This window comes from Cydia strobilella, chromosome 22, assembly GCF_947568885.1.
Source record: "Cydia strobilella chromosome 22, ilCydStro3.1, whole genome shotgun sequence".
In the NCBI taxonomy this organism is placed as follows: domain Eukaryota; kingdom Metazoa; phylum Arthropoda; class Insecta; order Lepidoptera; family Tortricidae; genus Cydia; species Cydia strobilella.
The window spans coordinates 11761954-11777629 of NC_086062.1; the positions used below are offsets into that span (position 1 = coordinate 11761954).

Here is a 15676-nt window from a genome sequence, read left to right on the forward strand (position 1 = left end):
GCCTTGTTGGGATTAGTCCGGTTTCCTCGCGATGTTTTCCTTCACCGAAAAGCGACTTAAATATCAAATGATATTTCGTACATAAGTTCCGAAAAACTCATTGGTACGAGCCGGGGTTTGAACCCGCGACCTCCGGATTGAAAGTCGCACGCTCTTACTAGACCACTAGCGCTTCTCAGCGCGGTACTCAGACAACGATGTATATAATACACAAATACATAAATAAGTATATAGAAAACACCAGGAACCAATATCTGTGCTCATCATACAAATAAATGCCCTTACTGGGATTCGAACGCAGGACTATCGACTTCATGGACAGCGTCACTCCCGAACTGAGTAGGCCAGGTAATAAGGGATGAAAGGCACTCATTTCTGCCGAGGTTGTTTGGCGCTCGAACGTAGAGAGAACGTAGTGCTGAAATGATGCCTTTCACCCGAGTGAAACATTCTACTTTTCATTTCGTATACGAGGAAAGTAAAATGCATGTGTTTTTTTTTGAAAACATGACTAAGTATACATTTTTATAGTAATTCTTGAGGGTACTTTCAATTAACAATTTAGGCAAAATTATTGTTATTTATGGAATGGGGAGTTAAATATCAGAATTGAAATTTTATAACAAATTTATTTAAATCCAAATTTCAATTGCTTATTGTAAAAAAAAATAAAAAAATCGTACTTGGAACTTAAAATGCTCTAGTGCAGAAACGTATCATTTTCTGCACGACTTTTAAAACAACAATGACCCTCTTTCAGAGCATGAGAAATGAAAATAAATGAACAAAGTTCGCAGCAACAATTCAATTTTATAATAATATACGAATGTATGACTATTGTGTAGGTAACCCCGCAGTAATATATTCTTGGTAAGAGGATAAAATCCTCTTTCCGTCGTCATTTAAAACCTCTTTAAATTATCTATCGTTCTCTATTAAACAACTTCATCCATCAATGACAAACGTCAACATTGTCAACCATTTTGGAGAACCGTTTATCAAATTCCAAAGAAACTTATCGTCATGTTGGCGGCATCAGCACCGCCTCCCGAAACGAAAGAACCTGAGAGAAATGATGAAGACTTGGAACCTGTACAGACCCTGCAACCTTCACAGACCTTGCAACCTGTACAGACCCTGCAACCTTTACAGACCATGGAACCTTTGCAGTTATTGCAGCCTTTGGAAGATCAGATAGTATGTAGTAGAATTATCATCAAACTCCGTTATCAATATTGCATTACAGTTCATTGAAAAAAGGGTTGGCAAAAATACGAGTTACGACCCTAAATTCGTCTTTAGTTCATAGCTTCGGCCTAACTACATTATCATTAAATCACAAGTTCACTATAAGTTGTATAATTGCCGTTCATTAATTCAACATGTGGAGGATTTGGAATCCGTTTTAGTATCATTTTCATAATAAAAAAACATTCGGCGAAGTTGGAAAGTTAGGGCATTATCCTAGCGGATGCAAATTTATATGTAGCAATATAACTGACCAGGTGATAGAGAAAAACGCGAGGAAGTTTTGACCATATTACTTTTCATTTTCTTTCATCCATCTTTTGTAAGAATTGTAAGACGAAGTATAGAAAACTAAATAATTTTTTGATATAATTAGTTGGAATAAATTCGTAAAACCAACTTTTTAATTCAGAAGTCAACAGAAGCCATCGAACTAACCGAAGCAGCATCCGACTCCGGCCTCCAAGACCTAGTTTCTGTGGAGAGGCTGATAATCATCAAGAAGGTGGCCATGAAGCAGCTCCTGTCGCTGCAGAGTCAGCGGAGCCGGTACATCATCAAGGCGGCTGACTGCGCGCTTGCCTACTCCGTTCTGGAGGAAAACACGTCAGTACCTCTAAAGAAGAGACGCTTTCCACATAGATTTTCATACATTGACCCGCCCGTTGCTATCTCTATTGCACGCGCATAATTAATTGTATTGCTGTCCCACCTATGATGCCAGTTGTTAGCTTGACAGCAGCAATTGAATTATGCGCGTGCAATAGAGATAGCATCAGGCGGGTCACGGTACGAAAATCTATGTGGGAAGCGCCTCTTCTTTACCTTCTCTTAATCCTTGTCTCTTGATGACTAGAAGATGGCATGAGGCAGTCAGCAGCTGGAGATGGTACATCATTAGAACATAGTAAAGTTGTTCGTTTTCGTTGTCTACTAGTACTTCTAAAATTGTTGATACAGTTATCAGCAAATCAGCGCTTCAAACTTAGCCGGCTAATTGGTGGCCGTAGCCTATAAACGCCTGCAACTCCAGAGGCCCTTTAAAAACCTGAACACTCCTTTTATGAGACTCCTATGCTGTAGTCCCTCGAGAAAATCTCGGCAGGAAGCTGATTCCACAGCCGCAGCGTCCGCGGGAGGAAATTCCTCTTAAACCGTACAGCGCGCGATCGTTTAGCGCTTATTTTTGTAACTCTTTAAAATTAAATTTGTTTTCCAGCTGGTGGCTGGGCTTTCTCTGCTACGGTTTGCGGCCCTGCCAGCTAAAGATCATGAACAAGGCTGGAGACGAGATTATCAGGATCCTGCGGCCCTTTGCCTTCACCACGAGGGTCACTCCGTGCCAGCTGCAACGGATGGAGGTAAACGGCGGGGTTATAAATCTGAGCTGCTACGTTGCAAGCACATTGAGTAGAGTGGTCTAGAAGTCCCATCTGACCACGTTCTGTTTGCATCGGCCAACCTGAGACCTGAGCCTGTTCAGCGCCTTCCAGATGGGTCATAGTACTCATAGTTCTTTGTGGCCGTATAGTAATTATTCCGATACTGGTACCAGTCAGCAGCAGAAGTTGCTAAGCGGGCGAGGTGTTCAAACTTACATTGACACGCTCTTAATGAGGGCTAACGCCGCTAGGGGCGCTAGCGTAGATGGTGGTCTTCGCAAAGTTCGAAATGTCAAATGTCACTTGTCACTTCAATGACTGACAGCTGTTCTTTAGTCTTTTGGACCACCGTCAACAGAGGCGCCAACTGGTGAGCAAAAAAACGATAGCCCTCATACTCTTAACAATAAAGTCGCGTCAAGATTATTTTGAACACCTCGCCCGCTTAGCATTTTCTGCTGCTGATTATCATCTGTATCTGGCGGTTATAGTTATAGTTTAATTAATTCTATGGGTAAATGAGTTTCCTTCGGCATCAGGTATACTCTCCTCCGGACAAATTGATCGGCACCATCGAGCAAATTTGGACCCCCATGAAGCCGTGCTACTCCATCAAGGGTCCTGATGGAGAGGACCTCTTCTCCGTACAAGGTATGGTCAACGAATTTGATTACTCTACCACGTTGTCGTCGCCGTCGACTGGACAGAAACGGCTTTGGACAAAGTAGCATGGCGGTCTTTGGTGTCGGAGGCCAAGATCCACTTCGGGTCGTCGCACCACAGCAGTAAGTAAGTAAGTAAGAGTACCACGTCGTAGGTACCATACACGGCCAAGAAATTTAATTTCAGAACCATGACCTCCTGCCTGCCTGTGGTACCTTGTCACAGTGATGCAATGATGCGTTTTTCTCTTGTTTGTTTTATGTTTCTTTTTGTACAATAAGGAGTGGGTTGGGCGGCATTTAATAAATTAGCGGACATCCTGAAACCTGTTAACATTCCACAATGCCTGAAAACTCGCCTCTTCAACCAATGTGTCCTGCCCACCATGACATACGGTGCCGAGACATGGACGCTCACTAAGGAGGCTGTGCATAAAATCCGCGTAGCACAGAGAGCCATGGAGCGCGCCATGCTCGGTATCAAGCTTCAAGATCGAGTAAGGAATGTCGAGATCCGTCGACGCACCAAGGTGCAAGACGTTGGTTTCGCCATTACCAAACTAAAATGGAGTTGGGCGGGACATGTTGCTAGGCAGTGATGGCAGGTGGACTAAAATGTTAACGGAATGGTGGCCGCTTTCGAATGAAAGAAGATCCTGGCGTCCATCGGCTCGTTGGGTGGACGACATCCGGAAGATTGCGGGTCACTTCTGGATGAGATTAGCTCAGGACCGGGACAAGTGGCGTACTGGAAGAGAGGCCTATGGTCAGCAGTGGGCGATAAAGGGCTGATATGATGATGATGATGAAGAAGTTTTACTACTTCTACTACTACAGTGACAATTAGTACATGTGGTCCCTAATAGCGACTTTCCTATTGATACCAAGTATGATGATACTGAAATGAAATTACTTGACCGTACCTAACTCATCATCATTTTTAGGGTTCCGTACCCAAAGGGTAAAAACGGGCCCCTATTACTAAGACTCCGCTGTCCGTCTGTCTATGTCCGACTGTCCGTCTGTCTGTCACCACACTGTATCTCATAAACCGTGATATTAGCTAGACAGTTGAAATTTTCACAGATGATGTATTTCTGTTGCCGCTATATATATATATATTTTTTTATACCACGATGGTGGCAAACAAGCATACGGCCCGCCTGATGGTAAGCAGTCACCGTAGCCTATAGATGCCTGCAACACCATGCGCGTTGCCGACCCTTTAAAAACCAATGTAACAACAAATACTAAAAAGTACGGAACCCTCGGTGGGCGAGTCCGACTCGCACTTGTCCGGTTTTTTTTGTTCAGGACCATCAAACACCCTGGGCATCTACCGCGACCTGCACTTCGAGATCGTGCGGCCCGGGGGCTACCACGTTGGTAGCACCTGGAAGCGATGGAGGGGGCTCGCGCATGCGCTGTTCCGCTCCCCCACACTAGACAAGTACGTGTTAGAGCAGGATAGCACGGCGTAGTTGAGGTAGTTCTCCTGTTTGGCTGTGCTGGATTTTGGAGATCTAGGCAACATCAATCGTTAACGCTCCATAGCGTAACGTAGTTATCTCTCTCTATTTGCACTCTTCCATATTAGTGGACAGTTATTACAGTTGTGTTTCGTTCGCTAATACGGACCGTACACGATTGCACGTTGGCTACGCACCCTGCAGGCTTAAGATGGTCGGGCTTGGCTATTTACATTTACATTACATTACTAAGACTCCACTGTCCGTCTGTCTATATGTTTGGCCGTCTGTCTGTATGTCTGTCCGTCTGTCTGTCAATCTCATAAACCGTGATAGCTAGAGAGTTGAAATTTTCACAGATGATGTATATCTGTTTTGTAACAAACATGTGAAATACGAATAAGAATAACACATGAGACATGACACTTCTAACGATAAAAGTACAAACCATAATACAAATAATAGTAATGTCACACATCCCAGTAGAAGAGCAATAAAAAATAGTGGTAGAGTCAGAGCAAGCTAAGTTGGCAGCGATTTTGATAACACTTGCACAGTGTGTAAATTATGACATTAACCCAATTTTGGAAACAAATCAGATTATTTTATTAAATATTTTGTTTTGATTATTATTTTATTTACACTACGTCGGTGGCAAACAAGCATACGGCCCGCCTGATGTTAAGCAGTCTCCGTAGCCTACGTACGCCTGCAACTCCAGAGGAGTTACATGCGCGTTGCCGACCCTAACACTCCTCTCCCTCGAGCTCTGGCAACCTTACTCACCGGCAGGAACACAACACTATTAGTATGGTCTAGTGTTATTTGGCTGCGGTTTCTGTAAGGTGGAGGTACCTCCCCAGTTGGGCTCTGCTCTAGATCTGGAATGACATCCGCAGTCCTGTGCCCTACCACACAAAGCGAGATGTCATTCACAGTGCCCATAACCTCTCTTTTGGACGTAGTTTAAGGACATACCCGGGTCCGGGTCCGGGATTTGTGTTTTTTAAGTAGTCACACTACTATATATAAATTATAAACTGTAATAGATGTCATATAATAAAGAAAAAGTGACGAAGCCTAACGTGGCGAGGTGGCCTAGGGGTTCATGGCGTTAGCCGCGATAGCTAAGGACGCTGGTTCGAATCCGGCCTTCACCACTGGAGGGCTTCGTCACTTTTTCTTTATTATATGACATCTATTACTTTTAGACTAGCAAGAACTTGCATGCAATTTTCATTACATAAACTTTTGAATGCAGTTTATCTCAGTAGTCGGCAATGTAACGTAAATTGCATGCAAGTTATTGCTAGTCTAAACCTCGCTTAACACTTGCAGTCTGGTCTGCGCTATCAAAATCGCTGCTAACTTATCTTGGTCTGACTCTTAGTGTTAAAGAGCGATCTCTTCCAGAGAACCACATCATTTCCGTCCAGATAGCACTGACTTCACGGAAAATCAATAAAAACAACGTTTAAGATATTAATAATGTGGTCTTCGGTTACCTCGCGACTCATGAAATAAAACTATGAAAACGGATTATATCGCGTATATTGAATTTAAAACCCCGTATTTTCAGTCACCCGTTGACCACGAACGCTGTAAAGGGGTTCGAAACGTCGGGATGTATTATAAATTCAGTATACGCGATATAATCCGTTTTTAGGGTTCCGTACCCAAGGGTAAAAACGGGACCCTATTGCTAAGACTCCGCTGTCCGTCTGTCCGTCTGTCTGTCTGTCTGTCACCAGGCTGTATCTCATGAACCGTGATAGCTAGACAGTTGAAATTTTCACAGATGATGTATTTCTGTTGCCGCTATAACAACAAATACTAAAAACAGAATAATATAAATGTTTAAATGGGGCAACAACAAACGTGATTTTTTTGCTGTTTTTTTTCCGTAATGGTACGGAACCCTTCGTGCGCGAGTCCGACTCGCACTTGGCCGGTTTTTATAATTATATATTAATATGTTATTCTCTCATCAGGTTTGGGCTGGCGTTCCAAAGAGACCTCTCAGTAGAAGAGAAAGCGCTGCTCCTCGCCAGCTCCCTGCTCATCGACTACATGTACTACGACACATAAACACACACACACACACACACTGTTAACATACCATTTACAACCCTATTACAAAGACGTAAGGTCCAGCCGCTCCCATACAAGAATACATGAAACTTAACATGAACATTAACGTAACATTATATCTAATGTAATGTTTATGGCGCATTCCACAATAATGTCCCTTACGAAATGTTTTTGCCTTAGGTCACAACTTTATAATAGTTCTTACGAACTTAGGTCTCTATTGTTTGACATAATTATTGAAAGTCATAATGTAATGATTGTCATATTATCATTAGTCATAATTTGGTTTTTCTCAGAAACGCGTAACTTTTCAGGATTGCCATAAAACAAACCTAACCTAACGTATCTATAGGATAACCCGTAGAAAATCACGGTTTCAGAATTATGACTAATGATAATATGACAAGCATTACATTATGACTTTCAATAATTATGTCAAACAATGCAAAAGGGACCCCTTTTGCCTTGTATGGCAGCTAATTCAATCAAATCCGTAAAGCTCGAGAATATTATGCCAATTTGTTAGCAAAGTCATGAGACACCAGACCGAATATCATTTTCTCCGCCTTTTTAGAACTATTAGAAGAACCACGTTTAGGGACATTCTTGTGGAATGCACCTCATGTCAAATTTCATGTTTCATATCAGAATGTCGTTTTAAAATGAAAGCGTATTAGGTACTTCCATTGTAAAGGGGCCCACTGATTACCAGTTCGCCTGTCAGTTGTTCGGAACTGTCAACTTTTTGTTCTAACTGACAGGCTGATATCGTCCGGCGGACTGGTAATCAGTGAGCCCCTTCAGGCGGCGGCTATTAGGTTCGTGTGACACTAAGAGTGACACTAGTTTCCATACATTTGTTATGGCTCATGTACACCCTGGCCCAGCGTAGGCCAGTCTAAGGGACGCAGCAATATCACTTGCTCCCTCTAACGCATAAATGCGTCCCTTCTTGGACTGGCCTACATGGGCCATGGTGTACAGGAGCCTTTAGAATGTAAAAATGCCTACTGGTGCATTTATAAATATGTGTGTTTGACAGTTTTGTCCTGTATCATGTTTTTTGCCAGATCATGAATTTAAGAAATATAACGGTATTTATAAAATACAAGCTATGTTTTATTCTCATATCATCATCTTCCTCGCGTTGTCCCGGCATTTTGCCAGGGCTCATGGGAGCCTGGGGTCCGTTTTATTATTCTCATATGTATTTTATAATCCATACTAATATTATAAATGCGAAAGTCTGTCTGTCTGTCTGTCTGCATGTGTTACCTCTTCACGCTTAAACCGCTGAACCGATTTAGTTAAAATTTGACATAGAGATATAGTTTGAGTCCCGGGGAAGGACAAAGAATAGTTTTCCCTAAATCATCATCCCTAAAAAGAGTGAAAAGAGGGGTTAAATTGAGAAATTTAATGAATTGCCTGATAAGTGATATCAAGCAATGAAGCTTATGCTCAAATAGAATTATTGCTATTACACTTTATCCAGGCTCTAAACTTACTCTCAGCTGCTGTTACTGATTCCACGCAGACGAAGTCGCGGGCTAAAGCTAGTATATAGGTATCTTTATAATTATATGTACTATCTTTAAAATGCTGATCTCATCTGCTACTTCTTATACTGACTGTACTGCGCCAATACAACAACTGTATAAGAATACAGTCCATTCGAAAATGTCCAAAAAGTGAGTCTTAATAACAGCGCCATCTATCCATTCCTGCTAACAACTAATTATCAATGACCGTGACGCTAAACGTCCACTCTCAGCGCCGACCAAGTTCGCAATCACATAGCCCATGTCATAAACGAAATAGTGAGACGTAGAATTTGTAGATGGCGCTGTAATTAATATGTTTGGAATTTTTATTTTAAATATAAATTTAAGCGTTTGTAAATAACAACGTCTCTTTAACTAAAGAATAATCAAGTATAATGTAGATGTTAATAATGTAAATTCTTCGCATAATACAAAATTTTCATGGAGAATTTTTAAATCAAATTTTTAATTTTCAATTTTCATAGGGATTTTTTTTATCCATATATATAGGTACTCTTTGTTTTTATCCGTCAAGCATTTAATTGTCAAGAACGTCTCCAAAACTACCTGTCAGGCTGACAAAGACAAAACCACCCAGAGCAATGGACTTATAAACAAAAATATCTACCAAAAGATTACTAAAAAAATCTCGCAAAATGTCGAAAACGAAAAATAAATGATACTTTCAAGAAACTCCAGCGTGAAATTGTCAGAAACATGGATGACTTGTCCACACAGCGTTTTCGAGTTTCCTGGTCTAGCTTACATCTATGACCTAAATCAGCTGATTGTCGCTAAAAAACTAGACAAACTACATAACCTAATTGAAAAACACGACGTCAGTTACACCATTTACAACAATCTAGGCGAAAAAATATTCATTGGTGTGCAAAAAAACCAGGCTAGTCAATTTCAAATAAAACTGTTCAATTTATATGGGAACGAAGTCGTACATATAAAGAAGTATTGGAAATGTTTTGTAAATAAGGTCCTGGTTTGGGCACCTGCGAAGAACTTCGTCGGGTCCATTCAACAATCACGTTTTCTTGACAAATACGAAGTGAAGAACAGAGAAGGTGAAGTGATTTTTCTGATAAAGAAGTTGTATGCGAATGACACGATTTATAGTGTGTTAAGTGGGGGGGAGGAGGTGGGGGTGGTTATGAAGGGGTGGGGGATCCAGTATGATAACTTCGTGGTCAGCTTCCCGGCAAACTTGGGGGTGGGAATAAAGGCCGTGATGATGGGAGCTTGCTTTCTGATGATGCAACATTGCTGCTTGAAATAAAAATTGGTAATTAGGTATTTTGTTTTTTTTTTACTACCCTGTGCCAGCGATTTCGATTCCAGCCTATGTCCATATTCACTGTCAAGAACACGCTAGGTGAGTTCATTTTGTAGTGGAAATGGAGCGCATCCCATTAAAGAAGCATTAAAGGGGTTGGCTTTGGCAGCAGTCAAAAGTTTTGATAGATGGCGCCAGCATAGGTTTTACCTGTCTCTTGTTTTGTTCTATATTATAAACTTTGGCTCTTAAAGGGCTCAGGCCATAAAATTCAAAAAAAAAAGAAACCGGATAAAGATATTATTAACATCAGACCAGCCAAAATTGTATGAAACGGCCAATTTTTTTTCGCGATTTCGGGGTTGGTCCCATGGTAAAAGTTTCTCAGTATGACATATATCATACTAAATAATTATATATTATAGATATACACCCCGTAAATGAATTGCAGGGGACTAAAAAAGCCGGCCAAGTGCGAGTCGGACTCTCACACGATGGGTTCCGTACCATTACGCAAAAAACAGCAAAAAAATCACGTTTGTTGTATGGGAGCCCGACTTAAATATTTATTTTATACTGTTTTTAGTATTTGTTGTTATCGCGGCAACAGAAATACATCATCTGTGAAAATTTCAACCGTCTAGCTACTAGCTATCACGGTTCGTGAGATACAGCCTGGTGACAGACGGACAGACAGACAGACAGCGGAGTCTTAATTAAGGCTCCTGTACACCATGGCCCAAGGATATTGGGAGCAAGTGATATTGCTATCTCATTCCACCGCATAGCTGCGTAGACTGGCCTACGCTGGGCCATGGTGTACAGGAGCAGGAGCCATTAGTAAATATTAGTAATAGGGTCCCGTTTTTACCCTTTGGGTACGGAACCCTAACAGCCTGTACCTATACTTTTTGCCAACAATTCTGGGTTCTTGAAACTTTATGAACAGAAAAAAGCTGGATCTCCTTTTCAGTAGTTTTCATATAGAAATGAATAAAAATAGGAATGTGGTGTAAAATAGTATTTTATACAAACGTGATATAATAGAGAGCTTTTCAGTCGAGTACCGTGTTTAAGCAACGAAGCTTGCTGAGTTGCTTAAGTTAAGGTACGAGATTGAAAAGCTTGATTATATCACTATTGTATACAATACTTTTTCTACGAGACAAAAAAAATACTTTCAACTAGTAGAATCATATAGGTAAACAAACCATAAGATACGCGAGCTGCCGCAGCCCGCGATACCTTCATACTCGTACGCGCCCCGGCCGCGGCCGCCGCGGGCCCGGCGACCCCGGCGGGTTGCTCAACGACACCTCCTCGTAACTCATGAGGCCCTGGACCAGGGCCCCTGGTACCTGCTCCTTGCTAAATTCAATTTTAAGACAATTTTTTTCTCGATTTTGGCCACCGTAGCCTATGGAGACTAACAAGCAACGCTAAGCGGTTTTCGTAGGGTATGGATGTTGCTACATGAAGGGTGTCACATACGCGTTTTTGACGTATGAAGCAATTGTTTCTACTACAACATAAAATAAAATGTTTTGTTGGCCAACCAATCACAAAGCAGATGCGACGCAGCAGCGTGTTTAAGTAGGCTAATTTGCATTGAATCAAGTCTCCTTAAACAAGAAATATTTTATCGAAATGTATGAAGTTCTATTTTCAAAATTTTTATAATTGACTAAACCGTATCGATAAAATTCTTATGCTTGAGTCGGAAGTGCCATAGACTATCCAACGTTGAAAAGAGTAAGGTTGTAGTGTTGCATGCGACGTTGTAATACACAGATTAGTGTAAATGTGACGAGTAGAAAAAATAAATTGTTATTTTATGTGGCCATCAGCCTACACTATTTTTCAAAAAGCTTGGGTACGGTGTACGCCTGTACGGTGACATATTTATACATATTCATATTTTAGTTTTTAGGCTATAATGTGTATGGTAAATGAGAGCTGTCACTGTACCCAAGCTATGTGAAATATATCTACTATATGCACATTATTAGTATCTTAGTTATGCTCGAGTAGTAGGAAACTCTTTTTTGTACAAAAAGACATATTAAAAATAACATACAATTAGTAAGTACAAAGGCGAACTCATCCCTTTGAGGGATCTCTTCCAGTTAACCTTGTATGAATGAAACTTACTTATACCATCTTATACCTAAGATTTTTAATATTATTACTTATTTATTTTGCTTACTTTGTACCATGAAAAAGATTTACAGTGCTGCACCGTTTACGAATGGCGGTCAAAAGGTAAAAACATAAATGGTCAGTTGAAATTAAACAAATACTTAGGTAATTAACTTAAACGAAACATTTATTAGAAAAATCAGTCTTCAAAATACTGGAATGAATTAACCTAAAACTTAACCTAGCATCTAGCGTCGTCTCTTTTTCTGCGGCGATTTCTCCTCTTCTCCATTCTCCACGTTCTCCAGCTTCTTTTGTTCTCCATCTTGTTCATCTTGATGCTTCCTCCTTACCGGTCCAGTGTGGGTGATAGGGATCGCCCTTTCCCCTTTATTCTCCGATGCTCTAGGCGCTACCACTGTCAGGACTCCATCAGATGACAGTTTGGACTCCACAGTGTCAGGATTGCAGTCCTCAGGCAAAATATATCTCCGTTTGAACTGCCTGGAGATGTATCCATGTTCATCCTTCCTCTCTTCATGATTTCCTTCAATTATCACGCAGCCGTCCGCAGTTTTAACAGAAATCTCCTCGGGAGCGAAATGCTGGACGTCCATGTTGACTTGGAACTTGTCTTTGTCAGTTTTGATGGTGGATCCGACGTCTCGAGCCGCTAAAGCCAAATTTCGCCAAGGACGAGAGTAGCGCCGCTGCAGTGATGGCCGGTCGAAAATGTCCATTAGAAAATCGTCCGGCGACAAATCGAGACCAAAAAGTTGATCCCGAAGACGACGGGGACGTAATTCGTCGAGTAATAAAAGCGCCATTGCAGATTACTCTGTCGCTTGAGAATCGCTTGAATCGCTTGGTTCGCTTGCTCACAATCGAATGATGCAGAGCGCTGCTGCCGTCATCTTTATATGGATCGGAAAATGCATTCGAGAAAATACACGAAAGTTCTTGAAAAAAGTGACACCTAGCGGGGAATAGCGGAACTATGGCGAACGCTCAGGAAAAGTCGAGAGTATACCTAACTATAGTAACTGCATGCTGCAGCTATCTGCCGGTAGATGACGCCTAAAATCAATCGTGTAAAAAAGCTCATGGCATTTATTCCTAACTCATCTATTTGGCTTTTTGTTATTCAAATTGTGTTAATTACCTAGTTTGATAATATTTCTTTACGACTAGTAGGCTATACAACCAAAAAACTGCACAATACATCTTATTTATTTTCATAAAGTTCTACTATTCCCCAATAGATGTCACTGTGGAGCACGACACGACCCTGTTTTATATGTATTCTTTGTAGGGCATGAAGCATGAATGAGACACGAGATATTTCGCGAATATTCCCACGGTAAGTATCTAGGTTGAGGGGTTGGGGACGTTTGCACCGCAGTATGGTAGAAATATCTAGAAGGATTCCTGTTATTATTCTTAAAAAAAACAATATTATACGCCACGTATGGTTCGTATTCGTAGTGTTTGAATGTCACGTCACGTAGCACAAGGTCTAAAAAAAACGTAAAACAAAAGACAACCGGCCGGCGAAATTATGGATTCATGTTATTATAATTTTAACAAACCAATAGGTTTTGTATAAGTAAATTAAACATAGGTATTACAACATAAAATAATGATGGATGGATCTCTCCTTAAGTGACCCTAAACACGAGCATGCACGAGCGCTTTATCAACGCGCGTTAAAAAAGCGCTTGAATCAGCCCGCACGCTAAATTTGATTTAAAAACCAAGGCTTAAAGTTGAAAATCCAACAACGCTTGATAAAAAGCGCTACCGCCATCGTGTGAATAAATACACATGTTTCCATTTTGTGTCATTCAAACGCTTTTTAACGCGTTTTTTTTTAAATAGATTGTGATTCAAGAGAGGTTTATATGTATAACTTGTAAAAGGTTTTCTGTAAATGTTGAACTACCCGTCTACCCGTGCGAAGCAGGGGCGGGTCGTTAGTACACATAATATTTTCATCTTTGTCATTGCAAATGCCCTGCAGAGATAGCGTGGTCTGACTCCACGAATATGTATTATAAACCCATATGTCAATGAGTCAACCATAGGGTCAAACAGGAACTAGTTCCTAGTCACATTGATAAGAACGTTCTTGGTTTTGTCCTGTTCGCACGTGACCGTTACATTAACCCCAGTTGTATGGAATGTAGACAGACAGACAGACAGCCGGACAGTTTTAGTAATAGGGTCCCGTTTTTACCCTTGGGTACGGAACCCTAAAAAGTCTAGTTCTAGAAATATAATTCTTCAAATTTCCTGGATTCAGTCAGAACATACATACCTATCTCTCTACATAGGTACCTGTACCTACTTGCAACTACTTGCTAAAATTAAAACATAAAGGAGTGATCATTCATGCCATGCCTTTTCTCTGGATTCTTGTTTGTTTACTTGTACATTTGAGTAAGTTTTGTTTAGGCTGTTTTGATTTTTTTAGTTGTTCCCTGCTAGAAAAAAAAAACAAAGTTTGGAAAATGCATTAATCCAAATTTAATCAATACGGTAAGACATTTGAAAGAATGCACCAGAAGTTACTAACCCGGATGCCACTAGCGCCAACAGCGGCGAGAAGTCAAACTACACGCCGGATATGGCTGGAACATTCTCGACGATTGTTTTGTTATGCCAAAATCATCAAATTTTGAATGGAACTTGATTTAGTCTATTTAATAAAAAAATTATTGAATTATTTCTTATTTATTCGACTAGTTTATCAATTTATTTTCATTCATTAATTCAGAGATTTTATCATTTTTCCAGAAGGATCTGGAACATTCTAGAAAATTTCCTACCAATGTTAGCGAGCGCTATGTGCGCCATCTGTCGTTGAGTAGATGTACCGATGAAATTAGCTGTGGTGCCGTCAACCTTTTTTTGTTGTTTTGTAAACAAAAATGGTTATTGACCGACCGAAAGCGAAGGCATACATTCTTTCGTATGTCCGGATGTCTCCTCTACAGGTCACATTTTTTTTACCGATTCTCGTGAATATTTGTGAGCAGGTTCGATAATTACATAAAATTTATCTGTCGATTCAGTTTTTGAAAATCCTTTAAAGTTCAGCTCACGGAGTCACTAGTTATTTAGCAATTATATATATAAGTTAGGAGTGTTATTAGTATATGAGGCAATGTTTCTGTCACGTGTATTATCGCCTTAGCTTAAACTTCTAAACCAATTTTGACAAAAAATAATAATAAAAAAAAAAAAAAATATCTTTATTTCAGAACATTTAAAATTCCATACATTGTTAGTACCATCGTTATACCTATGTGTTAGTAAATACATTAAAAATAAAAACAAAACTTTTAACAATAAAATCAAAATCCAATAAATTTAAATAATTAATATGTCAGATTCAAAATAATATAGACTAGAATAATAATTAGAATGTCAAAAATTTACCATTTTCTCTTAATTTAAATTCATATAAATAATGATTTCATGTCAAAAGAGCAACAGATACACGCATAACAAATGTCGATATATGTCTACTTAATGGTTTTGACCCATGCACACAGGATGGAACTATCAGGTCTATCGGCGATGACCTTCAGTATCCCGTTGTCGCTGCGTCGGATGCGATTTAGGATAGATGCGACCCGCTTTCGCCTGATCGCATAAAAGTCGTCGGTACGCGCCTCGGCAAACATTCCTGACGCGCTACAGAACCGTGGCAACCTCAACAGGATTCTGAAGGCATCATTATACTGGATACGGAGAGCATTATAGGCTTTCAGCGTGTAGTTGACCCATAGGCTACCCGTGTAAAATACTTGGCAGAACGCCTTAAAAAGGGTGATTTTAACTTGTTTTGAAC

The 15676-nt window shown here is 40.3% G+C and overlaps 2 protein-coding genes across 2 annotated transcripts; one reads left to right on the forward strand and one right to left on the reverse strand.

Annotated features, from left to right (window-relative positions):
- Positions 1-1023: 1023 nt before the first annotated feature.
- Positions 1024-6849, forward strand: LOC134751593 (phospholipid scramblase 3-like). The gene is made up of 6 exons (XM_063687068.1): positions 1024-1197; positions 1652-1854; positions 2468-2609; positions 3170-3281; positions 4607-4769; positions 6753-6849. Exons 1-6 carry the CDS (start codon positions 1024-1026, stop codon positions 6847-6849), a joined length of 891 nt encoding a protein of 296 aa, XP_063543138.1.
- A 5140-nt stretch (positions 6850-11989) lies between these two features.
- On the reverse strand, positions 11990-12720 carry LOC134751370 (protein lethal(2)essential for life-like). Its single transcript, XM_063686716.1, has one exon. The coding sequence runs from the start codon at positions 12645-12647 to the stop codon at positions 12069-12071; it is 579 nt and encodes a 192-aa protein (XP_063542786.1). The 5' UTR covers positions 12648-12720; the 3' UTR covers positions 11990-12068.
- Between the last annotated feature and the right edge of the window lie 2956 nt (positions 12721-15676).